Source organism: Monodon monoceros, unplaced genomic scaffold (genome assembly GCF_005190385.1).
Source record: "Monodon monoceros isolate NGI ecotype Baffin Bay Population unplaced genomic scaffold, NGI_Narwhal_1 Super_Scaffold_1, whole genome shotgun sequence".
In the NCBI taxonomy this organism is placed as follows: Eukaryota; Metazoa; Chordata; class Mammalia; order Artiodactyla; family Monodontidae; genus Monodon; species Monodon monoceros.
The window spans coordinates 86,008,918-86,024,418 of NW_021703765.1; the positions used below are offsets into that span (position 1 = coordinate 86,008,918).

Here is a 15,501-nt window from a genome sequence, read left to right on the forward strand (position 1 = left end):
TTCTTTTTTTTTTTTTTTTTTTTTGCAGTACACGGGCCTCTCACTGTTGTGGCCTCTCCTGTTGCGGAGCACAGGCTCCAGACGCGCAGGCTCAGCGGCCACGGCTCACGGGCCCAGCCGCTCCGTGGCATGTGGGATCTTCCCAGACCGGGGCATGAACCCATGTCCCCTGCATCGGCAGGCGGACTCTCAACCACTGCGCCACCAGGGAAGCCCTAGATTCTTAATTAACGTTTTCATAGATGGGTGACATAGAATTAAATGTTGATGCCATCAGAGCATAACCATCTAGGTTGGAAACGTTTCCCCTCATTCTGGTTGTTGAACATGTCACAGACAAAACAGCGAGCCTCGTGCTCTGTGGATCGTTCTAGCGTGCACCCCGTGTTAGGGCCTGAGGCTAAATTACACAAGTCCACAGAATGAAGTGGCTAATCTTACTCTCTTTTCTTTACTCTGCCTTAAGCTGTTGTTTTTATAAGTGTCTAAATTTGGAATTCTTACCACAAAGACTAATTAAGTATTTTGAATAACATTCTGAGACAGCAGTACATGTGTCTGCCATTGAATTTTTCTTCCAGCTGAAACACGATTTTCAAAATCAGTTGTATGCATCTTACCCCAGACCTCATCTCCTCCACGGTTGTTCGTTTGCTGTCGTTCAGTAAAAAATCTGTTGCTGTTATTTTACCTTCAAAATCAGTACGATTTTTGCCTTTTTTCCAAAAAATTTAAATATTCAGTGGCTCCGGACTAGTAAATGCCAGAGGGAAGGTGCCAGCAGGGCCGAGGTCAGGCTCCTTTCTCGCTGCCTTTGTTTCTTATGATCCCACTTGATAAAGTCACAAGCACACGTCATTCTGCTGAACGACTTGGGTGGCAGCAAGCTAGGGAATATTTTCCGAAGGTGGTTTTTGGACAGATAACCAAGAAATGGCTGCGTATGGTTCTGCCTTTGTGTGCGTCTGAGGTCTTACGTAATTTATTTGTACCTTGACGTCTTGACATGTGTTTTGCTTTCAGAGTCGGGGGTCAGCTCTGACAACGAAGATGACGATGACGAAGAGGGCGGGAGTTACCTGCACCCGTCCCTGTTCGCTTCCAAGAAGTGCAGCCGCCTGGAGGAGCTCATGAAGGTTCTCATCTCGTTACTGAGCTGTAGCTTTATGCCATAGCAAAACTGCTCATTTAACTTTGGAAAATTGTTAAGCAGGCATTTCTTTGTATAATAGCTTTTTAAAATTTTATTAGCATTGACGTATATCTCGCCTTTTTGTTTGGCTTGGTGGCAAAGGATCTGCTCCCTTTATTTCTTATATATCCCATTTTATAAAATCACAAGCAATTTATTTTCATTTTGTTATAGTTTTACTATTTGGGATATTTAGAATAAGTAAAATGTTGGTTAAGACTTGGAAAATTACTTTCTCATGCAGGTTTTATTAAAACAGGATTAGATTTCATAGGTGTCCAGGGTACGTGCCGCTTGAAATAGTCTGTTACCGTCACGGATAACATAATGTACTAGTGAGAAACATAAATTAAAGAAAAATTTTCTTTTCATTCTTATTATAAGGAGTTAATCCACACCATTCATTGTGCCATTTGTGATGTGAAAAAACAGGGGTCCATCAGACCTAAGCATGTCATTTCAGCAGTCACGCAGTGTGGCTGATTGATTGGGCTTTAAAAGCTGTTGGTGATTAAAAATCAGAAATTGCTTTAAGGATGGACAGAGTTTGAGGTTTTGAGTGAATTTGGAGGCTCACACTTTTCTCAGCAGCAATCTGGTCTTGGTCATCCCTCCTTTTCCTTCATGTCATTAGGAAGATTGAGGTGATTTGTTTATTCAGTTCCTCTGGAACTCACACCCAGCTAGAGCTCTCGTCGGCCACGGTCAGGGCCTCCCTCTGTGCGCCTGCCCACGTGTGTGGGTGTGGTGTGCATGTGTGTGCTGCGTGCATGCGTGTGCTGAGGTTTTTCTGAAGCGTAGACACCGTCCTAGAGCCTTCTTGCCACAGAAGGGTTCTGCGTGACGCAGAATGCAGGATGTGGTGTGACCTTGCACCCTCTCTCTCTGCAGCCTTTGAAGGTGGTGGACCCAGATCACCCCCTTGCGGCACTGGTCCGTAAAGCCCAGGCCGACAGTCCTGCCCCCACTGCGCCCACGGCAGATGGCACGGCCGTGCAGCCCTCCCAGGTGGAGTACACCGCTGACTGTGAGTACCTCACTGTGCGCCTCCGGGCAGGGTGTCAGGTGCGGGGGCAGGTGTGCAGGTCCGGTAGAGGTGCCATGAGGAGCGTTCGTGTTAAGCATCCTTAGCATGTGGCCTCATCCTTTTGCCTGTCACTTCACGTTGGCAAGATGGCTGCCCTGTCACCAGCATCAGCCCTGCATTCCAGGAAGGATGAAGAGGAAGGGCAAGAGCAGAAAGCAGTTTCTCGTGGTCTTGCCGTCCTGCAGCACAGGCTGGGAAGTGGGCTTTCAGTTGGCTACATCGCTGCCCTAAACAAAAGCAGAGTTCTGTTAAGAAGAACGGGGAAAGTGGGCGTCGGGGGACATGTGTTGTGCCGCTGTTTGCCGGGGTTGCTTTCCTAAAGGACACAGGGGTCTAATGTGCACCTCGGGATTGGTTACAGTTCCTACTTGTTCTTGCTGGTTGCTACTCTTTTCTCTTTTTAATTACTTAAAGGTTATTAACAGAAGGTAAATCTTGAAGTTCTATTCAAGAAATCATTTGAAAGTATTTAACCTTGGTCTCATTATCAGGTCTTTTTAAAATTATTTTATTCAGAGGTTAAATACTGAATGAGAAGAACCTTTAGCAAAGCCACGGGAATTCATCTGTTCAGCCTGCTTCACAGGGACACCTGATACAATGAATTTATAAAGCTTGTCACTCTCAGTTAGAGATTGGAGGGTCAGCCTGAGGTTAATTCCCTTTTAAAACGTAAGCTGCTTGTCACTTTAGGAAGAAGCTTTTGTTAAAAATGATAACTGTGTCCTTTTGCAGTTCCCGTCTGGTACTGGCATGCAATGTGTAATTTTGATGTGCTAAATTAACATTTTTAGACTTCAAAAATCAATTACTTGAGTGAACTTAATGTATGTGTCTTTAAAAAAATCTCTTAGAGAACTCAGATAATTTCTTTAATGCATAAATCAAGTTAAATACAGTTTCTTTAAATGTTCAAATCAAAGAGCGGATCTGGTGCGGTCTCATCTTACCTGCCTGTTGGTTCCGGGCTGGGGGTGCAGTGGGCGTCAGAGTGGGCGGTAATCCCTGCAACACTTTGTTGTTCTTTGTTTTTTTTGTTTTTTTTGCGGTACGCGGGCCTCTCACTGTTGTGGCCTCTCCTGTTGCGGAGCACAGGCTCCGGACTCACAGGCTCAGCAGCCATGGTTCACGGGCCCAGCCGCTCCGCGGCACGTGGGATCTTCCCGGACCGGGGCACGAACCCGTGTCCCCTGCATCAGCAGGCGGACTCTCAAACCACTGCACCACCAGGGAAGCGCTTTGTAAATCACTCCTCATGCCTCCCGGCGGGGCTCTCAGTACTGACAGCCGGCCCACCCAGGGGAAGCCCGTGAATCGGGAGTTGGGCGTGACCGGGAGCTTCTGCCCCCATCTTTACCTCAGTCCAGGGTATAAGCTCACTGAGTGGTACGTCTCTGGCTTCCTTTTTCCTTGCTTTCTCTTTTCAGACCTGTCTTTGAATTTGCACAAGTTGAATGCACTGTCCCTTCGCCTCCTCTAGATTTCTAGAGCTATTAAACTTCTTGCATCGGAAAGAAATAAAAATTCAGGGTTGAGTGGCCGTTATCCGGTTATTCGCGCTGCTAATCACTAGTGTGCGTGCAGTTAACTACGAGGTCGGTAATGGCTCTGTGTTTCTATACAGCCTGTAGGACTGGGCAGGGGAGCCAAGGGAGGCCACTCCGTGACTCGGGGTTTTACTGCGAGGTCCCACGCTCTGATTGTTGACCACGGCCTGGGCCGAGTCACGGCCGGCCGGAGGATGAGAGGGCTGGGCAGGACCCAGGGAGCCTGGAGCCCCATGACGTCAGTCCCTCCTGCCACTCATCAGGGGCCCCAGAGGCCAGGGTGACCCTTGACAGCCTCTCGCCCGGGGGAAATCCCACCCTTGCTCTATGCAAACCCTGCAGGCCAGTCCATGGGCGGGGTGTCCTGGTCCCCTCCCTGACCCCTGACCCCAGCCGGAGGTGCTCCAGCAGCGGGGCACCCGTTAGTGACCACCTCTTCCCCTCAGTGAAATAGTTGTTTTGACAGTCATCTTCTTCACACATGCAAGAGTGACAGACACGAGTAGGAGAGGCGGTATGGGGGTTATGCCTGGTGATGGACACACACGCTGCGTTGAGGGCCAGCCTCACGTGTGCCCAGGCCAGTGGAGGGGAGGGAGGGAGTCGGTGCTGGCAGAGTGTGTTCTGCTGAGACGTGGGTTTCAGCCGTGCCAGAGGGCTGGGACCAGGTTCTGGGTTTTCCAGAGAAGCAAGGAACCTAGCGTGTTTAGGTGAAACATCTCAACTTACAAATGTCAGCAGTGAATTCATATTTTGTAAAAATACAAGGCGTATTTTGTAAAAATACAAAACATAAGGCAAGTCAGATGCTACACATAGGTGCCCGTGTCCAGCCTCTGCTGTGGGTGCAGGAGGGTACCTGGGCAGCGGGACAGAGGGAGGTCGCAGAGCTTCCCTGTGGAGACCGTGCTCAGCAGTAGTCAGCTCTGCCCAGAAGCTGGGGAGGGGCTGTCAAGTGGCCTTCAGATTTCACACAGATTTAAACGCATCGTGCTGGGAAGTGAGAGCATTTTCGTTAAAATGGGGAGGACAAAAGCCAGACTCCACCCGAGTGGGAAGTGAATGGGTGGTGTAGAAGTGGAGACCTGAGCACGGGCCGCTTTGTGAAGAGGGGAGGGGCAGTGCCTAGTGGAGAAAATGTTCCCTGAGAGCCCTGCCTCCAGGACCGGCCCCTTGGGTTGCCATGACAACAGCCCATCTAGCATCCGGGAGTCATAGGATGGGAGAGGCGGCCTTAGAATTTGGATCTAGATCAGAAAAATGCCTAGAAGAAATGAACACAGACACCTGTACTTGGGTTCTCAAAGATGTTTTTATTTGTAATTAGAGTCTATGGTTATCTTAAAAAGTAGCAAGCAAGAATATGAAAAATTTGAAAAAGAGGCAAATAAAGGCAACATGGCTCATCAGATAATAAAATGAGATGTTACAATAGAAGTCCTTGGGAGGCCTACGTAATTGGTGGTTTACACAAAATGTGTGATTAAAACAGATCTGAAAATGCTACATACGTACGTGCCTGACACGTGCTGCTGTTGACCCACTTCTGACGTGGGCCACGGCCTTGCCTCTGACGGACGTCCTCAGCACAGCCAGCCTGAGTTCTGTGAGGTGAGGTGCACGCCAGGCGCCCAAGAGCAGAACCACAAGCTTGCAGTGTCTTACTTCAAGGCTTTCACAGTTCTTTCTCCCTCCTTGGGTTCCACAACAGTTTTTTGTTTTTGTTTTTTAAGCAATTGGTGTTTTTATCTGATCTTTTCAAAGGATTCAGTTTCATTTTCACAGAATCAGTAATTCTCTTTTCTCACTCAGATTTCATCTGTTTGCATAAATTTTAATTAAATACGTAATTACAGTACGTTTAACCAGAAAAAGTTTAAGTGAAAAACGCTGCTGGTAAAAAGCAGAAAGGTTCAGCGTTCTAAAGAGGAGTGCCCTGGCCTGGTGTGTTAGTGCCTCCGGGGCCTCCCCGGCCCCAAACCCAGGAGGCCCTTCAGAGGGGAGGGGTGAGTGAGCCCCCCAGAGACAGGTGCAAACAAGGAAGGACTGGCTTATGAAAAGCATGGTATCGGGGAAAAGCTATTCGGAAAACAGATCCCATTAGAGCCTCACCTTTTATCCAACAGCAAAACTACTTCCAGGTGTAAGTGCCAGATGTGAGAGTTCTCAGGAAAGTAACGACTTTTTTTTTTTTTAATTTATTTCATTTACTTAGTCTTGGCCGCGTTGGGTCTTCATTGCTGCACGCGGGCTTTCTGTAGTTGCAGCGAGCAGGGGCTGCTCTTTGTTGCGGTGCACAGGCTTCTCATTGCGGTGGCTTCTCCTGTTGTGGAGCAAGGGCTCTAGGCTCGCAGGCTTCAGTAGTTGTGGCTCGCAGGCTCTAGAGCACAGGCTCAGTAGTTGTGGCGCACGGGCTTAGTTGCTCCGTGGTATGTGGGATCTTCCCGGACCAGGGCTCGAACCCGTGTCCCCTGCATTGGCAGGCGGATTCTTAACCAGTGCGCCACCAGGGAAGCCCGAAAATAACAGAACAAGAATCATCTATTTTAAGCCAACAGACATTATATTCAAGTAATGGAAAAAACAAAACCGTTGAGAAAGCAGAAAAAAACTCACAGAAACAGCTTTTACAGTCAAATAGGAAAACAACTTATAGCCCAGTAGAAAAATGAACTGCAGTATGAATAATTCACAAAGGTAAAAATGACCATAAAATTTTTTTTAAAGGTTTACCCTTACTGCTCACTCAGATGGCATTGTATCTGCTGACTTTAGAACCTAACCTCCATGGAAAATAAAATCCAACATTTCATTTAAATCAGGCTACAGCAAATATATGAAGAATCCGAGACTTTTTGTTATGGTGGAAAAATACCCATTCGCAGGCACACAAGAACACTTTGAAATTATAAGTCTTCAGATAAAATCGAGGTTTCTGGGCTGTGGGAAATGTTGTTTCATGTATACCTATTTGAATTTCTTAGTAATCATAGAGATTAAATAAAAGAGAGACACGCCATTTTTCAGCTGTCACGTAAGCAAAGAAGGAAAAAAGGTCGACATCATGTTGCTGGTGGGAGTGTTAGACTTGTGGAGGGCAAGCTGGCAGTGTAGACCAGAACCTAAAATGCGCGCCTTTGACCCAGAACTGAGCTTATGTGTGTAAAGACTGAGCTTACAAGAATGTTCACTGTAAGAACGATTTTTATTAGCAGCAAAAGACTGAGATGCCCTGTGTGTCCCTCAGGGAGGACGAATGGAGTAGGGTTAGGGCACAGCGGCAGCTGGAGGCCCTGCCTGGGGCTCCTGGTGGGCGAGGATGGGGCCGAAGGGGGCGTTTGGTGTGAGACTAGAGGGGCAGGTAAGAGACTGGTACCAGCGGTGCGCTTAGAAGAGGGTTCAGGGTGAGGGGGTGACTCCTTCCCTGGCCATTTGTACCACTTTGAACCTTCTCAGAAAAATTGCAGGTGTGTGTGATGCTCACTTGAAACACTCGTATCCTGAGTTAATTCTTTGCAGTTTTGAGATTTTAATGGCAAGACTGTTTTGTCAGCTCTCCCTGTATCCTGTTGAGGCTGAAGCAGTCCTTGTGACAGCTTGTGTCCCGAACAGAGGCGAGGGAGCCCACCGGCTGGGGCCCGTCCAGGCAGCTGAAGTCACTGAGCTTTTCCGTCTTTTTACATTACTTGGTGTTTAATAATCACCTTAGAAGGGACTCAGTCGTCCCTTGTTATTTACTTTCTGCTGATCAGAGGTTTTCCTAGATTTGGCAGTCTAGGAAGATTTTTTTTTTTTTTTCGATACGCGGGCCTCTCACCGCTGTGGCCTCTCCCGTTGCGGAGCACAGGCTCCGGACGCGCAGGCTCAGCGGCCATGGCTCACGGGCCCAGCCGCTCCGCGGCATGTGGGATCTTCCCGGACCGGGGCACGAACCCGTGTCCCCTGCATCGGTAGGCAGACTCCCAACCACTGCGCCACCAGGAAAGCCCATATTTTTATTTTAAAAGAATTTTTTTCTAGAAGCTCCTTAAATATAGATATGCGAAACTTAAACAATCTCTTTCATTTATTAGCCTGACAGTGAACTGTCTTTCATGCTGTTTTCTGTTATTATTTAGTTGTCTTCTGCTATTTATCTATAAATCCTTGCAAAAAAGCATAATAAAAATAAATTATGTGGGAAGCAGTAATGCTGAAATACCACCCACTATTACAGCGTGCGGTTTTTTAAATAAAATGCCATCTTGGTTTTTTTGATGTTTCGGTCTATAAATAGCTTAAGTGAAATTAAACCACATCACGTGGCTGCAGTAGATATTTTCATGCTTCTTCCCAGTTTTTAAAATGTGGCTTTGCTATTGTTTTTAGCATTTTTTTCTGCAAAGTCGTGACCTTGAAATGCTTTGCTTACCTTGCAAACTCTTTTTTAGAAATAGCTGTACTATAATTCAAGAGAAGTAAAAGGGAAAAAGTAAAAATATTACCCAAGATGCCACCATCCAGAACTAGCCATTTTTAACATTAAGTGAGCATCATTGACACAGTGAAAAAGACTGAGGTATTGTGGGGAAAAGGGGAAAAAAAGAAAGCTCATATCTTTAGAATACAAAGATAATTTTTATGCAAAGGTAGATTAAAAAGTTAATGTATAGATAGAAATATTTGTGTTAAAGTAGAAATAAGCTTTATAATTTTACTTGGATTTAGCTGAAGAACTGTAATGAAAATGAAAATGAAGTAATTCCTGAACTTCAGTTAAAAGTTTCTTCCGTACCTCAAGAATTCAGTTCTAAAAGGAGAACATCAGAGAGGTTGGAATTGTAGGCGTTTTTTCAAGCTATATGTTTTTTATCTTAGATGTTATTAATCAACTAAGAAAGTAGAGAAAATTCAGCGCTATTAAAATGCCGTCCCTTCACCCCTCCCCTAACTGCTGGGGTCTTTTTTAAGAAATACTGTGTTTAGATTGTGAGAGTGTAAAGTAGTATTTACATTCTGTTCTTTTCCCTGGTTGGTTAGTCTGAGTTCTACGGATTAGTTTTTTTTTTGTCAGAGCATCTCTCTTTGAGTTCTTTATCTGATTCGTTTCTTGGTTGTTTGAATTTCATAAACAAGTAAGTTTTTACGAGGGTTCCATTTCATGCATTCTTGAAAAGTGCCTGCCATTGACCCTGGTGTAGAAAGGAAAACTTGCCTGGGTATAAAATACTTGGGTTGTATTTTCTTTCTCTGAGATCTTGTAAACTAGAATCTCACATGGTCCTTCCTATCAGAGAAACCTGGGTTGGCTGACTTTTGCCACCGACTAGTTGAGTGAGTTAGTTGGTTGGTTTTCATTAGTTGCTCCTGGGTGCTGTTCTCTGAGATCTTATGTTTGAAAATGTCTGCTGCCCTTTGACATAAATAGCAACTAGGCAGAGAATAGTACACTTAGTCACACTTGCCTGGAACTTGGGAGCGTCGCTGCATGTTGCTGTGGAAGGGGCGAGGCCAGCTCCATCTTCCCCTCCCTCACCCCTTAAGAGCTTGCTTTTTCTGACTGGATACCTAAAGAATTCTCTTTGCCCTTGAATTTTAATAACTTAATCAGCATAAAGCCCCCCGTTTTCCTGGAATTTATCATATACCCCTTCAGTCAAAGATGCAGTTCTCATTTCAGGGAAATTATTTTCTGTTATACCTCTGAACGTCTTTTAAAAGACACCAGCTTCCTTATTTTGGATCATCTTTTTCTTCAATATCTGTCATTTTCTTTTGTTTTTTTTTTAATCTGTTTCTCTTTGACATTCAGCATGATTACATTCACTTCCTATCCATCTTCTCCTTGGTTGGTGACTTGATTTTTTTCAGCTGTGACTGTTCTGTTCCTTATAGTCGATAATGGTGGTCTTTTGGGCCTCGGTTTGTTTTCTAAACTCTCCAGCAGGTTTGCAGACCTTATATGTAAAGGATGTAAGCGTTTCCAGTGTGGCAGCCGAGCAGCCTCTGTGGCGGCTACTGGTGCTGGTGGAGCATGAAAGCCACACTGACCATCGGGAGCAAGGGCATGTGGCTGAGCCCTAATAGAACTTGATTTATGGACACCGAACCTTGAATTTCATAGAATGTTTACATCATGAAATGTTGTTTTGTTGGTTTGTTTTGGGTTTGTTTTTGAACTGTTTGAAAATGTAAAAGCATCCTGAGCTCTCCCGAGCTGGGCTGAAGCAGGCGCAAGGGCCCAGTTCCTGGCCCTGCTCAGCAGGATCCCTTCCATCTCATTACTAGTCTTACTTCCTTTTCTTTGTGCTCAGTTGAATTCCTGTCTCTCCAGATTCGTCCGTGGCCCAGAGAACTCAGGTTGCCTGGGTTCTGTCTCCTTCCAGACTCAGTTCTTTGCTGTTTGCACAGCATGTTCCTCCCTGGGCTCCTTTTGCTGGGCCTTGTCCTTCTCCCCTTCCACCACTCAGGTCGGCAGCTCCATCCAGACCTTTCATCCCAGCACTGGCCACCCCTGCTAGACACCGTTCTCACCTGCCCTGAGATGCTTTGTCGTCCCTCCCAAGTGCAGCTTCTCTGGAGACTCCATTCTCTGCTCTCATGAGATCCCCAAAATGCCCTGGAGCAGATGTCCTTCCCCCCGTTGGGGGCCCAGGGGAGACTTCTGACAGCACAGAGCCCGGGCCGCAGGCTCCCACCTCCCATACCCCTGAGGCTCTGCCTCACTCTGAGCTCCTGGTCTCGCGCTTGAGCTGCCTGATGGTTCCACCTGGACTCCCCAGGACCTGTTCTTAGGTAGCTTGCCTCCAAAACCTCCATACGGTATGAAAAATTCAGGGCATTTTGCTTGAGGGTCACTGATGAAGACTTTAAGTAATAGTTGGAGACAAGGCATCTTGAGAAGCAAAAAAAAAAGAGCAATTGCTTTTCAACACTGGCCTTAAAGTTCCTGAGTCACACATTCATGTATCTAAAACGGATCCATTTGGGTGGTTTCCAGTGCGTTTACAAGTGAGAAATTCTCCGTGTCACTACAGAAGTCTTAAGATTTTCGTCTTCCAGTTTGGTGACAGCAAAACAAGTCTCCTTTTGTTTGGGGATTCTTTCTCCTTAAACACAGGGCTGTCTGGATGTCACAGTGAAGGAAATTAAGCAGGGTGGCTACTGTGAGCCCACGTTGAGCTTCCATCTTCTCTAGCATCTGGCTTCTGAGCCCTTAACAGCCGTCGGCCACCGCCATTCACTGTGGTGAGGGGAGCCCCAGGGTTTTTAGACACGGTATGTGCTGATCCAGATGGTGAAAGCTTTTAAGTATTTGGGGGATGGGGAGAGTCATAATATATTATTTTTTAAATAAATGTATTTATTTATTTTGGGCCGCGTTGGGTCTTCGTTGCTGCGCGCAGGCTTTCTCTAGTTGCGGCGAGCGGGGGCTACTCCTCGTTGCGGTGCGCGGGCTTCTCATTGCGGTGGCTTCTCTTGTGGAGCACGGGCTCTAGGCGCTCGGCTTCAGTAGTTGTGGCTCGCGGGCTCTAGAGCGCAGCAGGCTCAGTAGTTGTGGCGCACGGGCTTAGTTGCTCCGCGGCGTGTGGGATCTTCCTGGACCAGGGCTTGAACCTGTGTCCCCCGCATTGGCAGGCGGATTCTTAACCACTGTGCCACCAGGGAAGTCCCAGGGTCATAATATTTTTTTACTTAAAAACTGTGGATGTAGAATTTGAGGGAGTTTTTGTTTTGACTGTAATTTTCCCTTGCAATTGTGTATGATACACGATTGTATCATCAATTGTATATGATAGAGAGCTAGTAGATAAGTGCTCTGCCTAGAGCTAACGGCGGCGAGAGCTAGTAGATAAGTGCTCTGCCTAGAGCTAACGGCGGCCAGGAGGGGTTTTTAAGGAAGTCCTGAAAATTATCCCAGTCCAGGAGGTGAAGCCAGAAGGCTTGAGAACAGACATCAAGAGACAGTTGCGTGGATAAGAGAGTCTTAAGAAAAGGGATAGAGAGGGAGGTTTCAGCTTTGATTTCTCTCATTCTACTTCTGAAGCACCTTGAACGTTTTTAACATTCCCTGGGATTATTGGGCACTTTCCTCCCCCTTGAAAATGCAGAATTCAGTGATAATGTTGCTTACCATTGAATTGTGTCGTTGATGCTTAATATTTAAACTCCTATAGTTTAACCTCTCCTCAGGTAAAGGTTTTCAGTGTGAGAAAGCTACCTCTTATCTGTAGGCAGAAAAAGATTCTCCAGTCAAGTAGACTGGTTTTTTGGGGTTTTTTTAGTAAATTTATTTATTTATTTGTTTTTAGCTTTGGCTGTGTTGGGTCTTCATTGCTATGCACGGGCTTTCTCTAGTTGTGGTGAGCAGGGGCTACTCTTTGTTGTGGTGCGTGGGCTTCTTATTGTCGTGGCTTCTCTTGTTGTGGAGCATGGGCTCTAGGCCCACGGGCTTCAGTAGTTGTGGCATGTAGGCTCAGTAGTTGTGGCTCGCGGGCTCTAGAGCACAGGCTCAGTAGTTGTGGCGCACGGGCTTAGTTGCTCCACGGCACATGGGATCTTCCAGGGCCTGTGTCCCGCGTTGGCAGGCGGATTCTTAACCTCTGCGCCACCAGGGAAGTCCGACAGCTTGTTTCTTGAGCTGTTGGCCGCTGGCACCAATCTGGACAGGCCGTGTTCCCAGCCTGTAACCCGGGGTGTTCCGCTGACTTCCATTCATTGCTTTCCTGTGTTGTTAGTGCTGTTCTCTCCTTGTTTGTTTGTTTACTCCTGTATTTTGCTAGAGCACGTCCTCCAGTAGTTTGCGAAGAAAGGGTACACAGGAAGACCTGGTTTTTTTTATTCTTGAATGTCTGAAAATGCCCTAATTCTGCTCTCACTCATGGTAGGTCATTTGGATGGGCCCAGAATTGTGGTTTGAATATTGCCCTTCAGAGTTTGGAAGGTTCCAGGCCACCATCTCCTAGAAGCCTTTGCCCTGTGCCATTCCAGTTCCTGTTCTTCCACACGTGACTTGTACATTCCTTGAACAAACTGGCATCGCGGGCAAGCCATGCTGGGAAGAGCAGTGCATGGTGTTCCCACCATCGTGGAGCAGAATCAGTGACACCCCTGGGGGAGTCCGCAGTGCTGGCGGACGGAACCAGGGAGGCCCTCGAGCCCAGGCTTCCGGGGCCCAGAGGCCTGAGGAAGCCCGGGTGAGGCCCGATTTGGGTAGTGGGGGGGAGGGGCCATGGGACCCGAGGCAGGTGCCTCACAGAAAGGGAACGTGGCTGGGGCCTTGATGGGGAGTGACGCGGCTGGGTGGGCAGTATGGGGGCTCTGGCTGGTCTAGGAAGGGGTCCCTGGAGCTTCTAGGGCAGCGGCCAGAAGGGCTCTGGTTCCCAGGAGGCGGGTATGGGTCCGAGAGAAACCACGGAGCCCGGACTGACTCAGCGGGAGGAGGCGTGGCCACAGGAAGCAGGAGCGGCAGTGTGTGGGGACGGCTGTGTTCTGGACGCGGTCCCTTTGAGAGGTTTATGAGATGTCCCAGTGCACGTGTTGAGCAGGCACTTAACATACCAGTTCAGCTCAGAGCTAGAGATAGCAGTTCCGGAATCAGCCAGTGTAAGTAGGATTTAAAGCTGTTGAAGTTATTAGGGAAGTCCCAAGGATGCAGGTGGATGGAGACTGGTTGGCCATCCAGTGACGGAGGCCAGGGGGCCAGGCGCTGCCGGGGGTGGGCAGGGGCGCTGCGGGCGGGCGGGCGGTCTTGCTGCTGCTGCTGCCCAGGCCTGCTCAGCTGGTAGCACAGTGCTTCTTTTTCACAATCTTGTGTGGATAAAGTAGATCGGTCTTTTAAGAGTATACTTATTTTTCTCCACGGAACTCAGGAAAGCTATTTTCTTTCATTCTTAATACAGACACACGTTTATATTTCTGAACTGACAGCAGGGATTGCTGACTAGCCCGCTGATCTCCAAGAACCCTTCCAAGGCTTACATTCTCTTCTGAGAGTTAGATTTGTACGAGATTAAGATCACATACAAGAGTCAGTAAATTGGCTCTGATTTTTGCAAGAAGCCCGTTGAATAGAAGGGCTTTGGAAGGTAATTAGGCAGGTCTGTCTGACCCTGGGTTCCGCAGCTCTGTACGTTTCTAAGCGCACAGAGTGTCAGGGAGGACGTGCTGAAGAATGTGCCGGTGGTTTTAAGCGGCTTGATCTTTCCACACAGCTATGCCTGCCCTTGGGAAGTGGAGGCACCCGTTGACATCTCTGTCTTAGATTTATTTGGAGTAGGCATGTTTTAGTAAACATTATCATGATGTTTATTAAAATCACATCGGCATTTAACTTTGTGTAAAACCCAATCCCCTCTTTAAAAATTCAACAGAGAGCCCTGAGAACAGCAAGAGCCCTAGTAAGGAGTGTTATGCCTTGGAAGCCCTGTGAGAAGTGGGACTGCGGGTGCCCTTTGGAACCCTGCACACCACACCATCCCGTGTCTAGGATGGGACGGTGAGCTCCAGGGAGCCAGACCTCTGTCTATCCTTTGCTCTGTCTGGTCCAGCGATTCTCAAAACTTAGCATTCATGAGAATTTCTGAGTTGGGAGCTGTACACAAAAACACATGTTCTCTAGTTGGTAGTCATTTTAAAGGATTTCCAATTCAAGGATTTCAAGAGCTGTGAGGCCCCACTGCAGCGATGAGCGCACATCTGCAGTGTCTGCCACGGGGTGGTGCCGGCGGCTGGCTCCTGCTCTTGCGGAATACCTCAGCACGCACCTTGCTGTCAGCGGGCTTTGCTTGTCACACGCTTCCCTAGTGCCTGCCCTAACCTGGGAGCTGTGCAGCCTCCCTCTCACTGCTTTTAAGATGCTTTGCCTTCTGGGACCATAGCCCTGATCGCAGAGAACTGCCCCAGGGATGTGTGTGCAGGAGGGCAGAGCAGGGGCCTCCTGGGGTGGGAGATGGTTCTGGAGGTAAAAACTTTGGTTTAATTGAGGTACAGTTGATGTGCAATATTATGTAAGTTACGGGGGTGCAACATAGTGAATCACAACCTTTAAAGGTTATGGCCCATTTATAGTTATTGTAAAATAATTGGCTGTATTCCCTGTGCTGTACAGTATATCCTTGTAGCTTATTTATTTTATATGTAATAGTTTATGCCTCTTAATCTCCTACCCTTGTCTTGCCCCTCCCCATTTCCCTTTCCCCACTGGTAACCACCAGTTTGTTCTCTGTATCTGTGAGTCTGCTTCTTTTTTGTTATGTTTACTCATTTTAGTTTTTAGATTCCACATATGTCATGTCATACAGTATTTGTCTTTTTCTGTCTGACTTAATTCACTAAGTGTAATACCCCCCGGGTCCATCCATGTTGTTGCAAATGGCATTATTTCATTCTTTTCTATGGCTCAGCAATATTCCACTGTGTGTGTGTGTGTGTGTGTGTGTGTGTGTGTGTGCACCACATCTACTTTATCAGCTCATGTGCTGATGGACACTTAGGTTGCTTCCATATCTTGGATATTGTAAATAATGCTGCTTTGAAAGTTAGGGTGCATTGTATCTTTTCAAATTAGTGTTTTCATTTTTATATATATATATTTATTTGATTTTAAGGGGTTTTTTTGTTTGTTTTCAATATTTATTTACTTGGTTGCGCCGGGTCTTAGTTGCGGCAGGCGGGTTCCTTAGTTGTGGCTCACT

At 47.1% G+C, this 15,501-nt stretch overlaps 1 protein-coding gene across 4 annotated transcripts in view; it reads left to right on the top strand.

Annotated features, from left to right (window-relative positions):
* The window catches only part of SFSWAP (splicing factor SWAP), an 82,442-nt gene that overhangs the window by 14,765 nt on the left and 52,176 nt on the right, over positions 1-15,501 (top strand). For all 4 annotated transcript variants that reach the window (XM_029221278.1, XM_029221252.1, XM_029221262.1 and 1 more), the window contains exons 6-7: positions 1,024-1,136; positions 2,084-2,219. In XM_029221278.1, coding sequence (XP_029077111.1) covers positions 1,024-1,136; positions 2,084-2,219 — 249 coding nt within the window. The remainder of the gene's footprint in view (positions 1-1,023; positions 1,137-2,083; positions 2,220-15,501) is intronic.